General features: G+C 59.3%; 3 protein-coding genes across 3 annotated transcripts in view; 2 read left to right on the forward strand and 1 right to left on the reverse strand.

Annotated features, from left to right (window-relative positions):
* Window positions 1-1,527: 1,527 nt before the first annotated feature.
* Window positions 1,528-3,012, reverse strand: ENH_00010730 (hypothetical protein, conserved; the record flags this gene model as incomplete). Its single annotated transcript, XM_013578812.1, has 1 exon — window positions 1,528-3,012. One exon carries the CDS (start codon window positions 3,010-3,012, stop codon window positions 1,528-1,530), a length of 1,485 nt encoding a protein of 494 aa, XP_013434266.1.
* A 1,328-nt stretch (window positions 3,013-4,340) lies between these two features.
* On the forward strand, window positions 4,341-5,885 carry ENH_00010740 (hypothetical protein, conserved; the record flags this gene model as incomplete). Its single annotated transcript, XM_013578813.1, has 1 exon — window positions 4,341-5,885. The coding sequence occupies one exon, from the start codon at window positions 4,341-4,343 to the stop codon at window positions 5,883-5,885; it is 1,545 nt and encodes a 514-aa protein (XP_013434267.1).
* Window positions 5,886-6,193: 308 nt separating this feature from the next.
* Window positions 6,194-12,481, forward strand: part of ENH_00010750 (hypothetical protein, conserved) — a gene marked incomplete at both ends in the record, with an annotated part of 6,528 nt that continues 240 nt past the window's right edge. Inside the window, one exon of the mRNA XM_013578814.1 lies at window positions 6,194-12,481. This exon is cut by the window's right edge and continues 240 nt beyond it. Within this exon, the coding sequence (XP_013434268.1) occupies window positions 6,194-12,481 (6,288 nt within the window).

Here is a 12,481-nt window from a genome sequence, read left to right on the forward strand (position 1 = left end):
TTAGGTGTCGTTGCTGCTGCTGCTGCTGCTGCTGCTGTGGCATGCGCTGCTGCAGCTGCTGCTGCACTCCAGCAGCAAGACAAACGAGTTCCCCTTAAGAATGCGGCGTATTGTATTTGCCTGTTGCTATTTCGCTTTTGCTGCTGCAGCTGCTGCTGCTGTTGCTGGATATGGGGAGAGTTGCAGTGTGAGTCGCAGCAACTGCTGTTGCTGCTGCTCCTGTAGCTGCTCCTGCTGCTGCTGCTGCTGCAGCTGCTGCGAAGTGCAGCAGCGGTGGCAGTCGTCTGCGTTTAAAGGCACCAGTGACACGAAACAATTGTTGCTGATAGGACTAATATCGAAACGGCGGCTGAGGCTGCTGCGGCTGCTGCTGCTGCTGCTGCTGCGTGGAGGGCGGAGGCGCTGCCGACAACAGCAGCGGCAGCAGCAGCAGCAGCAGCAGCTTCAGCTGTGCTGCTGTTACTTCAAATGAGCTGCCTTCTTAGAACAATTAGAGATCAGGAAGAAGACATCTAACTTGTCCTCTTCGGATTTGCTGTCGCCGTTGCTGCTGCTGCACCCAAAACACTGTATTGCAACACAGCGCCTTTGTTGCTGGTGCTGCTGCTGCGGCTGCTGCAGCTGCTCCTGCTGCTGTTGTTGCTGCTGCGGCTGCTGCAGCTGCTCCTGCTGCTGTTGTTGCTGCTGCTGCCGGTTTGCTACAGATCTTCTAGAAGAGGACTTCTGCGGCACAAGGCTGGGTGCAAGTACGTGCACAGCTTCACTGCAGCTGTTCCCGCTTCCGCTGCTGCTGCCGCTGGTGCTGTAGCTGCTGCTGCAGCAGCAGCTGCTGCAGCAGCAGCTGCTGCAGCAGCAGCTGCTGCTGAGAACCTGCTGCAGTAGCCCCCCCTGCCCGTGAAAGCCAGTGCCTGCAGCAGTCAGCAGCCTCACCATCTTTGCTACTGAGGCAGCAGCAGCCGCGCTGCTGCTGCTTTCGCTTCAGCTGCTGTCTGCTGCTGCTGCAGCAAAGTCAACGCAGTTAGCTTTGCTGCTCCTGGCGTTTCTGCTTCTGCTGCAGTGCCTGCTGCCTTCAGCAGCAGCCAAGCGCTGCTGATGCCGCAGCGGCTGAGTCGTTTTGCTCCAGCAGTAGCAGCCGCTGCTGCAGCAATCGCAGCAGCCGCGGCTGCGGAAGTGGCAGCAGCAGCAGCAGCAGCAGCAGCAGCAGCAGTCCTTCCAGGCAGCTAGCTATCTACACAGCAGCGCATGCAACTCTGTAGCTTAAGGCGACTGACTTAGAAAGAAAAAACATTGCACTGTTTTTCAGGTGTACGTACACCCCAGCTGCATGCAACTCACAGCAGCAGCGTCTTAGTTTAGGCCGCGCTGCTGCTGCTGCTGCTGCTGCTGCTGCTGCTGCTGCTGCAGTTGTTTGTAGGCATCGCAGGTATGGAGCGCTCTGCAGCAGCTTCGCAAGATTGTTGCTGCGGCAGCAAGTGCTGCAGCAGCAAAGCAGCAGCTGAGGCTTACCTAGGCTGCAGCAGCAGCAGCTTAGAGCTGCAGCAGCAAAAGCAGCCACGAGCTGCTGTAGGGCAGCCAGCGCACGCAGTCTGTTGCCCAGGCCTTTTCTTCAGCAGCAAATTTCAAGTGCTGCTGCTGCTGCTGCTGCTGCTGCCTGCGGCGTTCAGCAAACTCCTTGTTGGCCCTCTCGAGCTGCTTCTGTGTTGCTTCTTGCTGCTGCTGCAGCTGCTGCAGCTGCTCTTCCAGTTGCTGCTGCTGCTGCTGCAGCTCTGCGTACTGCGGAGTGTGCCCTCTCTTGCGGCGCCGAAGAAGCAGCAGCTGGTGCTTAACGTGCTGCAGCGTCAGCTGCAGCTGCTGCTGCTGCTGCTCGTGCTGCTGCTGCTGCTGCTCCGCGAGCTGCAGCTGCCGCTTTGCTGCCCACAGCCCCTTTGCTGCAGCAGCTGTTGCAGCTGCTGCTGCTGCATCAGCTATCCCGAGTTGCATCATGTGCTCAGCATTAGCAATGCAGGGGTGTCCGTACACTTGCTGCTGCTGCTGCCGCTGCTGCTGCTGCTGCGGCGGGCGCAGCCCCTGGCGGGCTTTTGCAGCAGGCAGCAGGCCCTGCTGCCGCTGCTGCTGCTCCTGCTGCTGCCGCTGCTCCCTAACAGCAGCAGCAAACTTTTCGCGGAGTTCAATCTCTTTGTCAATGGCCGACTTCAAGGCGTCCTCGAGCTCCTTGCTGCTGCTGCTGCTGCTGCTGCTGCTGCTGCTGCTGCTGCTGCTGCTTGCTGGGACCCTGCTGTAGACGAAGCTTGCTTGCTGCTTGAGGAAAGTCTTGAGCTGCAGCTGCTGCTGCTTCCGCTCTGCTGCAGCAAACCGCGCTGGGGCCCCCAGCGCAGCTAGCTGCAGCAAAAAGAGTCTTTTGGTGCAGTTTGTGTCGCAGTGTTTGTTAGAATTTGCTGCTGCTGCTGCAGCAGCAGCAGCAGCAGCAAGAAACTCCGTAAACTGCCGCCTAGGAGCACTGCTCTGGCCCCACAAGGGGGCAATCCACTTCTCTTTTGCTGCATATGCCTGCTGCAGCTGCTGCAGCAGCAGCCGCTGCTGCTGCTTCACGCTGGGGCGCCGAAAAGAGGGGTCCAGCAGCAGCAAGTATAAAGCAGCAAGCAGCAGCACTGCTGCAACATAAAGCGACAGCAGCAGCAGCACCCGCAGCTCCGGTACTTCGCGCTGCTGCTGCTGCAGCCAGAGCCACACCTGCTGCCGCCGCAGCAGCAGCCAAACCTGCATGCGGCGGTACCGCAGCAGCAGCAGCAGCTGCTGCCTCCGCAGCCAGCGCCGCAGCAGTGCCCGACACCTCCGTGTGCTCCATTGCTGCTGCTGCTGCAGCAGTGGTGATGCTGACTCATCTGCTGCTGCTGCTGCTGCTGCTGCTGCAACGCCGCCTGGCGAGCGAGAAGCACCGACTCTCCGCTGCAGCCTGCTGCTGCGAGAGTGGGTCGCAGCAGCAGCAGCTGCTGCTGCTGCTGGATTCTCCATATCTACTTTTCTTGGGGTCAAACGGCTCTTTGCTGCAGCAGCAGCAGCAGCAGCTGCTGCTGCTGCTGCTGCTGACACTATGAATGCCTCTGCGGCGTTTGTCTTCGTTTAATACTAAGTCAGATCTTTGTGCCTTCTGCTGCACTTGCTGGTCTTCGTCTCGCCTCTATTTATTTATTTATTTATTTATTTATTTATTTATTTATTTATTTATTTATTTATTTGCTATTTATTTCGTTTCCCTCTGCCATCTCTTCTCCTGTTTCGGCTGCTGCTGCGGTTCGTGTCTGCTTTGCTGCGCTGCTACTTGCCTCGGTTTGCTGCTCGCTCTCTTTGTGTTGCCTCTATCAGCAAATAAATAAATAAATAATAAATAAATAATAAATAAATAATTAATTAAATGAAGAGAAACAAAAGAATTAGTCATTAATTTGGCCAATCAAGTGGCTTGGTCACTGGGCTCCGCTTGGCTGCGCTGCGGCGACGACCAAAACGCCGACGCAGGCAAAAACAGAACTAATAAAAAAGAAAAAGAAAATAAAAAGTAAAAAAAATATTAAATTCGAAAAGTAAATATCAGCAGCTTCAAAAAGAGGCAGAATAGTGCACCCATCGACACGTTTCACGCCCGCCCCAAACCCTAAACCCTAAACCCTAAACCCTAAACCCTAAACCCTAAGTAAGACCTAGGCCTTGAGAGCTAGACCCTGAGATAGCCAGCCTTCGAATCTACTTCAAGGGCTTTGCCGCAGCAAATTGATGGCGGAAACTAACTAACCTAAACCCTAAACCCTAAACCCCAAACCCTAAACCCTAAACCCTAAGCGCAGCCGCCTCAAGCCCGTGGGCCCAGGGGGCCCCGCCCGCCACACACTAGGGCTTAGTGTTTAGGGTTTCCGCTTTAGGGTTTAATGCTTAGTATTTAGTGTTTAGAGTTTGATGTTTAGGGTTTAGGGTTTAGGGTTTAGGGTCTAGGGTTTAGGGTTAAGGACTTGGCATTGAAACTGGCCTGGCGCTTTCACCTGCTGTAAGGCACAGCAGCAGCAGCGGCAGCGGCAACTGCAGCAGCAAAAGCTGCAGCAGCAGCACAACCTGCAGCAGCAGCACAAGCAGCAACCTGCGTTGCCCTGCTGCAAGGCATGTAAGCAGCAGCAGCAGCAGCAGCAGCAAAGGGCTGCAGCTCAACTCGGAATGTCTCAGCAGCAAGAGCTGCTGCCGTAACAGAAGCAGCAGCAGCAGCAGCAACTGCAGCTGCAGCAGCAGCAGCTGCTGCTGCTGCCAGTTGTTAGCAGGAAGCAGCAGCTGCTCGTACCAGCAGCCGCTGCCCTATGTATCGACGCAGCAGCCGCCTCTGCTGCTGCTGCTGCTGCTGCTGCTGCTGCTGCTGCATTTCTACCCCGCAGCAAAATGAGTTGCCTGCTTCTGTGAGCAGCTGCAGCAGGAGCAGCAGATGCAGCCGCCTCGCTGCAAGCAGTCTGCTGCTGCTGCTGCTGCTGCTGCTGCTGCTCAGTCCGCCTGCAGTGCAGGGGTTCCGCAGAGGTGTATGTACACCTCAGTTACAAGCAGCAGCAGCAAATTCATTGCTTTCAACTCACTTTGAGCAGCAGCAGCAGCTGCTGCTGCTGCAGCAGCAGCTGCCGCTGCAGCGCCACCGTGAGGGAATCGCAAGCAAATGCGGGGCAGCAGCAGCAGCTTCTGCTGCTGTAGCTGCTGCTGCCTCAGCAACCACAGGACACGACCGCAGCAGCAGCAGCAGCAGCAGCATCTGCAGCAGCAGCAGCAAATGCTTTGCGTCTCAAGGGCTCATCAGAAGCTTCGCAGCGTCGGCGCTGCAGCCCGAGGACTTTTGGACAGACCAGCAGCAGCAGCAGCAGCAGCAGCAACAGCAGCAGCAACAACAGCAGCAGCAAGAGCAAGAGCAGCAGCAGCAGCAGCTGCTGCACCTGGAAGGCGACGACGGCTTCGTCTCTGTCAGATCTGAAGAATCTCCTGCGCATTTCTGGAGTTCTTATGAGCATGAGCTGCAGCAGCAGCAGCAGCAGCAGCAGCAGCAGCAGGAGCAGCAGCAGCAGCAGAAACAGTACAGAGGCTCCTGGAGGCAGAACCAGCACCTGTCCCGGTCGCTCTACGCCAAGCAGCAGCAGCAGCAGCAGCAGCAGCAGCGGCGCCAGCGACAGCAGCAGCAGCAGCAGCAGCAGCAAGGCGAATGGGATGCAAACAGCTCAGATGCATTGGCAGCAATATCGCGCTGCAGCAGCCTTGACGATTTGCTGCAGCTGCTGCACCGTCTTGCTGCTGAGAAGCCGCTGCAGCAGCAGCGAGCGCAGGTGCTGCTGCGAGCGCTGCAGCAGCTTGCTGCTCTTGCTGCTGCTGCAGGCAGCAGCAGCAGAGGCAAAGCTAAACCCCCCAAGGGCCATTCCCAGGTAGCCCGCTTTCCAATAGTCAAGGTAAGGAGCCCTGCAGCAGCAGCAGCAGCAGCAGCAGCAGCAGCAGCAATCGCAGCAGCACTGTCCTTGGGGCAACAGCAGCACGAGGAGAAAGGGCAGCGTAGAGCTCTGCTTCTCCCTGACTCTACGTATAGCCTGCTAAATGCGCTTGCTGCTGCTGCTGTTGCTGCTGCTGTTGTTGCTGCTGCTGCTGCTGCTGCTGCTGCAGGACTTGCTGCTGGCGCTGGAGCAGCAGGGAGCCTCGCTGAAGCCTTTTGCTGCTGTTGGGGCCCTCAGGAGTTTAAGCCGGCTGCGTTTGCTGCCGCAGCAGCCGTTGCTGCAGGCGCTTGTGTCTCGCTTGGTGGCTGCGAGCAGCAGCAGCAGCAGCAGCAGCAGCAGCAGCAGCAGCAGCAGCAAGTGGGGCCTTTCAGCCTCCAGTTTGGGTGAGTTTCGATCCTAAACCTTCGGAATGGTTACAACTCAAGACGCAGGTTTTCTTGACTAGGGTTTAAGGTTTGGGGATTAGGGTTTAGGGTTTAGGGTTTAGGGTTTAGGGTTTAGGGTTTTGAGTTTACTCTTCGCCTTCACAGTTGACAGAAAGCCACGCCGGAGACGTCTCTAAACCCTTGTTTTTAAATGCCAAACCCTAAACCCTAAACCCCAAACCCTCATCGCCGCTGGTCTGAGCTGTATGTGCTGTTGCTGCTGCTGCTGCTGCTGCTGCTGCAGTTTCTCTATGGAGGGCCACAGAGGAGATGCCCGCGCTGCAGCAGCAAGCTCCTCTGCTGCAGCAGCTGGTCGCAGACACAACGCAGCGGCTGAACATGGCAGCAGATGCAGCAGCAGCAGCAGCAGCAGCAAGCGACGCAGCAGCAGCAACAGGAACCGCAGCAGCAGCAGCAGCAGCAGCAGCAGCAGCGACGGACTCTGAGAAGCTAGAGCCGCAACATGCTGTAACAATTGGCCGCTGTGCTGCACGCATGCGGCTGGGGTGTACGTACACCTCACTGACTAAGGTATGTTGCTGCTGCCTGTTCTGCTGCAGCAGCAGCTTGGTGCCTGCTGCTGCCAGCTGCTGCGCTCCTGCTGCTACTGCGGGTTTTGCTGCTGCTGCTGCGTGCTGTCATCCGCAGGGCCTCAGCAACTATGTCTGCAACTGCCTAGCTCTCAGTTCACAGCAGCAGCAGCAGCAGCAGCAGCAGCAGCAGCAGCACGGCCGGCAGAGAAGCAGGAGAGATACTTTTCTTGCAATATCGAAGTGCTTGTTTGCGATTGCGCGGCTGCTGCAACAGCAACGGGAGCAGCAGCAGCAGCAGGAACAGCAGCGGCAGCAGCAGCAGCAGCAGCAGCAGCAGCACTGCGTGCTGTCGCCTGATGAGCTGCAGATGCTCTTGCTGTCAGCTGCAGCAAATGTGAAGCTGCTGCAGCCTGAGGAAATGCCACAGTTGCTTGCTGCTGTGAACTCGTTTCTCGCCCAGCAGCAGCAGCAGCAGCAGCAGCAGCAGCAGCGGCAGCAGCACGCGGGCACCGGCGACGCAGCAGCAGGAACAGCAGCAGCAGCACGTACTGCGCCGCTTTCCCTGCAGGAAGCTGCTGCGATGTTTGCTGCTAGCTGCCGTGATGCTGTGCAGCAGCAGCTGCAGCAGCAAAACATAAACAAAGCAGACGTCGCGCTGCAGCTGCTGCTGCACATGCACGTTTTGCATGCACGCTGCGGCTGCCTGTTCTCTGACTCTGCTGCTGCTGACCCTGCTGCTGCTGCGTCTGCTGCTGCTGAAGACCTTGCTGTTGCTCCTGCTGCAGCAGATGCTGCTGCTGCTTCTGCAGCAAAGGAGTGGCAAGCCGTTGCTGCAGGTCTTGCTGCGGCTGCGGAGGCTTTGCTGCAAGAGATGCCAGGAGGCTCTGCCCAAGCAGCAGCAGAACCGCGCTTAGAGGCTGCTGCTGCTGCTGCAGCAGCAGGCGGTGCAGCAGCAGCACAATCGCAGCCAGCAGCAGCAGAAGCAGCCGCAGAGGCTGCTGCGCTTGCCGCCGTGCTGCAGCAAAGCGGCGTAGCCTCCCCAGAGTGCGTAACTGCTGCTGCGCCTTTGCTGCTGCTGAAGTACAGCAGGGACCCCACAGCAGCAGCTGCTGCTGCTGCACAGCTGCGAGCAGCAAGTGCAGCAGGCAGCAGAAGCAAAACTGGTGCTGCTGCCGTGCTGCAGCTCAACAAAGAGCTGCATCGAGCTATTGTTGCTGCCGAGTCTGTAGAGGACGTGCTGCAGGCTGTAGCAGCAGCAGCAGCACGACTTAAAGAGCAGCAGCAGCAGCAGCAGGGAAGCAGCACTTGCAAACTGAGTGAAGCACAGCAGGGCGGGAAGGGACCGGAAGCTGCTGCTGCTGCTGCTGCTGAGTCAGCTGCTGCAGCAGCAACAGCAACGGAGATGTGCCACCTGGAGCCCGCAAACATAACGGCCGCGCTGCACCACGTGGCGCTTCGCGTGAAGCCGCAGCAGCAGCAGCAGCAGCAGCAGCAGCAGCAGCAGCAGATCCAGTTACTTGTTGACGAGAGAATGCTGCTGCTGCTGGATGCTGCTGCTGCTTACCTCCCCACAAGCGACGGCAGCACAACTCGTATTCTATGGGCGCTGCAGCGGCTCGGTTTGCTGCGGCCTCTGCCTCTGCTGCTGCAGCAGCTGAAGCTGCTGCCGCGGCAGCAGCAGCAGCAGCAGCAGAAGCTTCTTTCGCTACGGAGCCGTCTCCAAAGGGGTCTGGTGCTGCGGCTGCAGCAGCTCTTCGAGGAGCAGCAGCTAATGCCGCAGCAGCTTGCTGCTGCACTGCGGGTGCTTGCTGCACTAGTTGAAGACCAGGGCGACCACGCAGCAGCAGCAGCAGCAGAAGCAGCAGTGAAGGACAATGCGGCCGAGCAGCAGCAAGAAGAAAGTGCTGCTGCTGCTGCTGCTGCTGCAGAGGACAGCCTAAGAGCAGCAATGGGAGACCCGCGATTTGCTGCTTCTCTTTGCTGCGCCCTCGCAGCGCAGGTGCAGCAGCTGCAGGCAGCAGAAGCATCTGCTGCGCTGTTGGCTTTGGCCAAGCTGCGGTGGTTGCTGCTGCGGCCTGCTGCTGCTGCATCTGGCCAGCTGCAACAGCAGCAGCAGCAGCAGCTGCTGCTGCTGCAACAGGTAATGCAGCAAAAGCTGCTGCCGGCCCTTCTGAGGCGAATGCAGCAGCTTTTGCCCGTCTCCAACACGCAGTGTATTGCTGCTGCCTTATGGGGCGCTGCAGTGCTGCAGCAGCAGCAGCAGCAGCAGCTGGTGCTACGCCAGGAGCCGCAGCAGTTAGCCTGTGATGCTGCTGCTGCTGAGAGCGCAGCAGCAGATTTCGTAGCTGCTGCAGCACAGCAGCTGCAACAGCAGCGCCTTGTCCGAAGAGAGGGATCAAGGTGTCTTTCTTTGCTGCTGGTGGCCTTCACGCAGCTGGCGCCGCTGCTGCTGCAGCAGCAACAGCAGCAGCAGCAACAGCAACTGCTGCTGCAGCCTCCGGAACAGACACTATTGCTGCTTGACGTTATAGGAACAGCCTTGAGACGCGTGAGGGATGACGAGGCAGATGCAGTGCAGCAAGTTAAGAGGCAGCAGCAGCAGCAGCAGCAGCAGCAGCAGCAGCAGCAGCGTGTAGCTGCTGAGTTGCTGGATTTGGTGTGGCAGCTGCTTGCGCGCTTGACTGAGCTGTACGTGCAGCCGGGGGCTGCTGCTGCTGCTGCTGCTGCTGCTGCTGCTGCTCCTACTGCAGAGGGGCTGGAAGCTGGTGCTTCTGTTGCTGCTGACGCTGCTGCTGCTGTGAAAACTGCCTGGTTCGAAGGTCTGTGCGGCGAGCTGGCTGCTGCTGCTGCTGCAGCACTGGAAGCGACCGCTCCCGAGCAGCAGGACCAGCAGCAGCAGCAGCAGCAGCAAGAGAGTGTTCCCCAGGAGCCGCAAGGACAGCAGCAACGGCAGCAGCAGCCCGCGCAGCAGCAGCAGCAGCAGCAGCAGCAACACAAGCAGCGAGGTCTCCCGAACCGGATCGCTGCTCGGCTGCTGCACTCCGTGGTGCTTGCTGCTGCTGCACTGCAGCAAACAGCAAGTCTGCATCCGCCCCACAGTGCTGAGGCCTTTGCAGCAGCAGCAACGCAGCGGGTGCTGCTGCGTGCTGCAGAGCAGCTAAAAGCTGTGACCCTCAGGCAGCTAGCTGCTGCAGCAGCTGCTGCCTCTCCAGCAAGTGCTGCTCGTGACAGCCACAAACAAGACGCAGCAACAGCAGCACCAGCTGCTGCTGCTGCTGCTGTTGCTGCCTATACACCCCAGAGGCAGCAGCTCGCAAAGACTGCGCTGCTGGCTCTGGTAGCAGCAAGGCGGCTTGAAGCGCTGCAGCGGGTAAACTTGCATGCAGCAGCAGCAGCAGCAGCAGCAGAAGCAGCAGAAGGAACAGCAGGACCTGCAGAGCTAGATTCGGCAGAAGCAGACGGGGCAGCAACAGCAGCAGAGCCAGCTCTTGACGCTGCGGCAGCAGCAGCAGCAGCAGCAGCAGCAAAGGCTCCACGCATCTCTGCGTTGAAGCTTATACGGCATTTGCTGCAGTTGCTGCCGCACACAGCCACAGATACTCTTTTGCTGCTGCTGTCAGAGGCAAACCGTTTGGTGCAGCAGCTGCAGGTGCCTTCGCAGCTGCTGCAGCAGCAGCAGCAGCAGCAAGAGCAGCAAACCAAGGCGCGGAGCTCTTCACGTCGCCGTGCAGGTTTGCGGCCCCGTGCAGCAGCAGCAGCAGCAGCAGAGGCAGACACAGCAGCAGAAAAAGAGCTGCATGCATTTGCTGCTGCTCTTGGGGCTTGGATTAATGAAAACTGGCAGAGGGCCGGCGCGGCGCTGCAGCAGCAGCTGCTGCCACTTGTTGAGGCTCTGGGGCTGCAGCAGCTGCTGCTGCACACGCTGGAACGCCAAGCATTCTCCGGGCAGCAGAACACAGACCAGAATCAGCAGCAGCAGCAGCAGCAGCAGCAGCAGCAGAAGATGACGCAGCCAGCTGCTGCTCCTGCTGCAATGTCGCGCATGCATGCAGCGAGGCAGCAGCTCCTGCTGCTGCTCCGGTGGAGACGGCGCTTGGGGCTGCAGCGGGCTGGAGTGCTGTTTGCTGCTGTTGCGTCTGATTTGCTGCTGCTCCCCGAAAGTGAAAGAGCAGCAGCAGCAGCAGATCTGCTGCTGGCCTTGAGCCGCCTGCAGCCTGATGAGCGTGAAGCTGCTGCTGCGGCGGCGCTCGAAGCAGCGGAAGCTTGGCGCAACAGCAGCAGCAGCTTCTCCGCAAGCAGCAGCAGCAGCAGCAGCAGCAGCAGCAGCAGCAGTTCCAGCAGCAGCACCCATGAAGAAGCGAATGTAAGGCCTTCAGCTGTGCTGCTGCAGCGGCTGCTGCAGGACCTTGCTGCTGTCAGCCAAGAGCAGCAGCAGCTGGGCCAGCAGCAGACGCTCTGGGCTTTGCTGGACCTGAAGACAGCAACTCGTGCTGCAGCTGCTGCAGGGGACTTGTTGCAGCAGCAGCAGCAGCAGCAGCAGCGCAAAGCTGAGCATGCAGCAGAGCTGCTGCAGCCGGCAGTTTCTCGGATACTACAGGACTTCAGAGCTGCAGATAAATTCCCTGATGTCTCGGAATCTGCTGCTGCTGCTGCTGCTGCTGCTGCTGCTGCTGCGAGCAACTCCTCACATTCAGCGCTGACAGCCGCTGCTGCATGCAAAGCAGATGGGGCGTCTCCTGCAGCACTGGCTGCTGCTGCTGCTGCGCTGCTGCGTCTCAAACATTTGCTGCCGCAGCAGGAGGGAGCAGCAGCGACAGCAGCAGCACGGCAGCTGCTGCTGCAACTGTGCAGCAGCGCCTCACAAAGGCAGCAGCAAACGCAGCAAATGGAGCAGCAGCAGGCTGTGGGGCGGGCTAGCTTGGCAGCGGCGCTGCTCCGTGCGCTGCAGCAGCTGCTGCAGCAGCAGAGCAGCGCTGCTGCAGCACCAGAGTCCGCGCTTTTGTCTCCCGAAAGCAGCAGCATTTTTGCTGCTGCAGCAAAGCTGCTGCACTCAGTGCAGCGCTGTCTCCATTTGCTGCCTCAGGGCCCTGCCGTGTCTTTAGCGCAGGAAGCAGCAAATGTGGCTTTGCCAGCAGCTGCTGCAGTGGCTGCAGCGAGGCCTGCTGCAGCTGCTGCTGCAGCAGCAGCTGACAAGGCGCAGGAGACGCTGGCTGCTGCTGCAGCGTTGCTGCAAACTTGCTGCAGCAGAATGCATCTACCGTCCACTGCAGCAGCAGCTGCTGCTGCGGGACCACTGGGTAAGCTGTCTGCTGCTTTAGAGAAGCTTCGGCCCGTTGCAGCAGCAGCAGCAGCAGCAGCAGCAGCAGCAGGAACTTCAGCACTGGCCCGCCCCTTGGAAGACATTGATGCAGCGCGCAGCTCCTTAGCTGCTGCCATTGAGGCGCTGGCGCGGAGTCCCGCTGGCGCCGAAGCAGCAGCAGCAGCAGCAGCAGCTGCTGCTGCTGCTGCTGCTGTTTCTTGTCCGAAAGAAGCAGACACGAGCGGTGATTTCATGCCGCCCGGTGCTGCTGCTGCTGCTTGTGCTGCTGCTTCTGCTGCTGCTTCTGCGCAAGTGAAAACGCTGTGGACAGCAGCAACGCATGCGTTGCTGCAGCAGGCAGCTCCATTGGCAGCAGCAGATTTGCTGCAGTGGTCGGGTGCTGCTGCGTCTAGCAGCAGCACAGGCTTGCTGCAGCAGCGCGTGGAAGCTGCCGAAGGAGCAGCTGCAGCAGCTTCTGCTGCAACAGCTTTAGCTGCAGCAGCAACAGGGAAGCCAGAGGAGGCTGCTGCTGCTGCTGCCTGGCTAAAGCTGCAGCGAGCGCTGCGGCTGTGGGAGAGCAAGTCAGCTCCTCGAATTGCTGCAGCAGCCAGCCTCATCAGCGGCACTGGCTTTGCTGCTGCTGCTGCTGCTGCTGCTGCACCTGCTGCAGCAGAAGCAGCAGGCAAGACGGCGACGGAAGCTGCGTCTGCAGAGCCGCCTGCAGCA

This window comes from Eimeria necatrix, genomic scaffold, assembly GCF_000499385.1.
Source record: "Eimeria necatrix Houghton genomic scaffold, Enh_scaff131, whole genome shotgun sequence".
Classification (NCBI taxonomy): domain Eukaryota; phylum Apicomplexa; class Conoidasida; order Eucoccidiorida; family Eimeriidae; genus Eimeria; species Eimeria necatrix.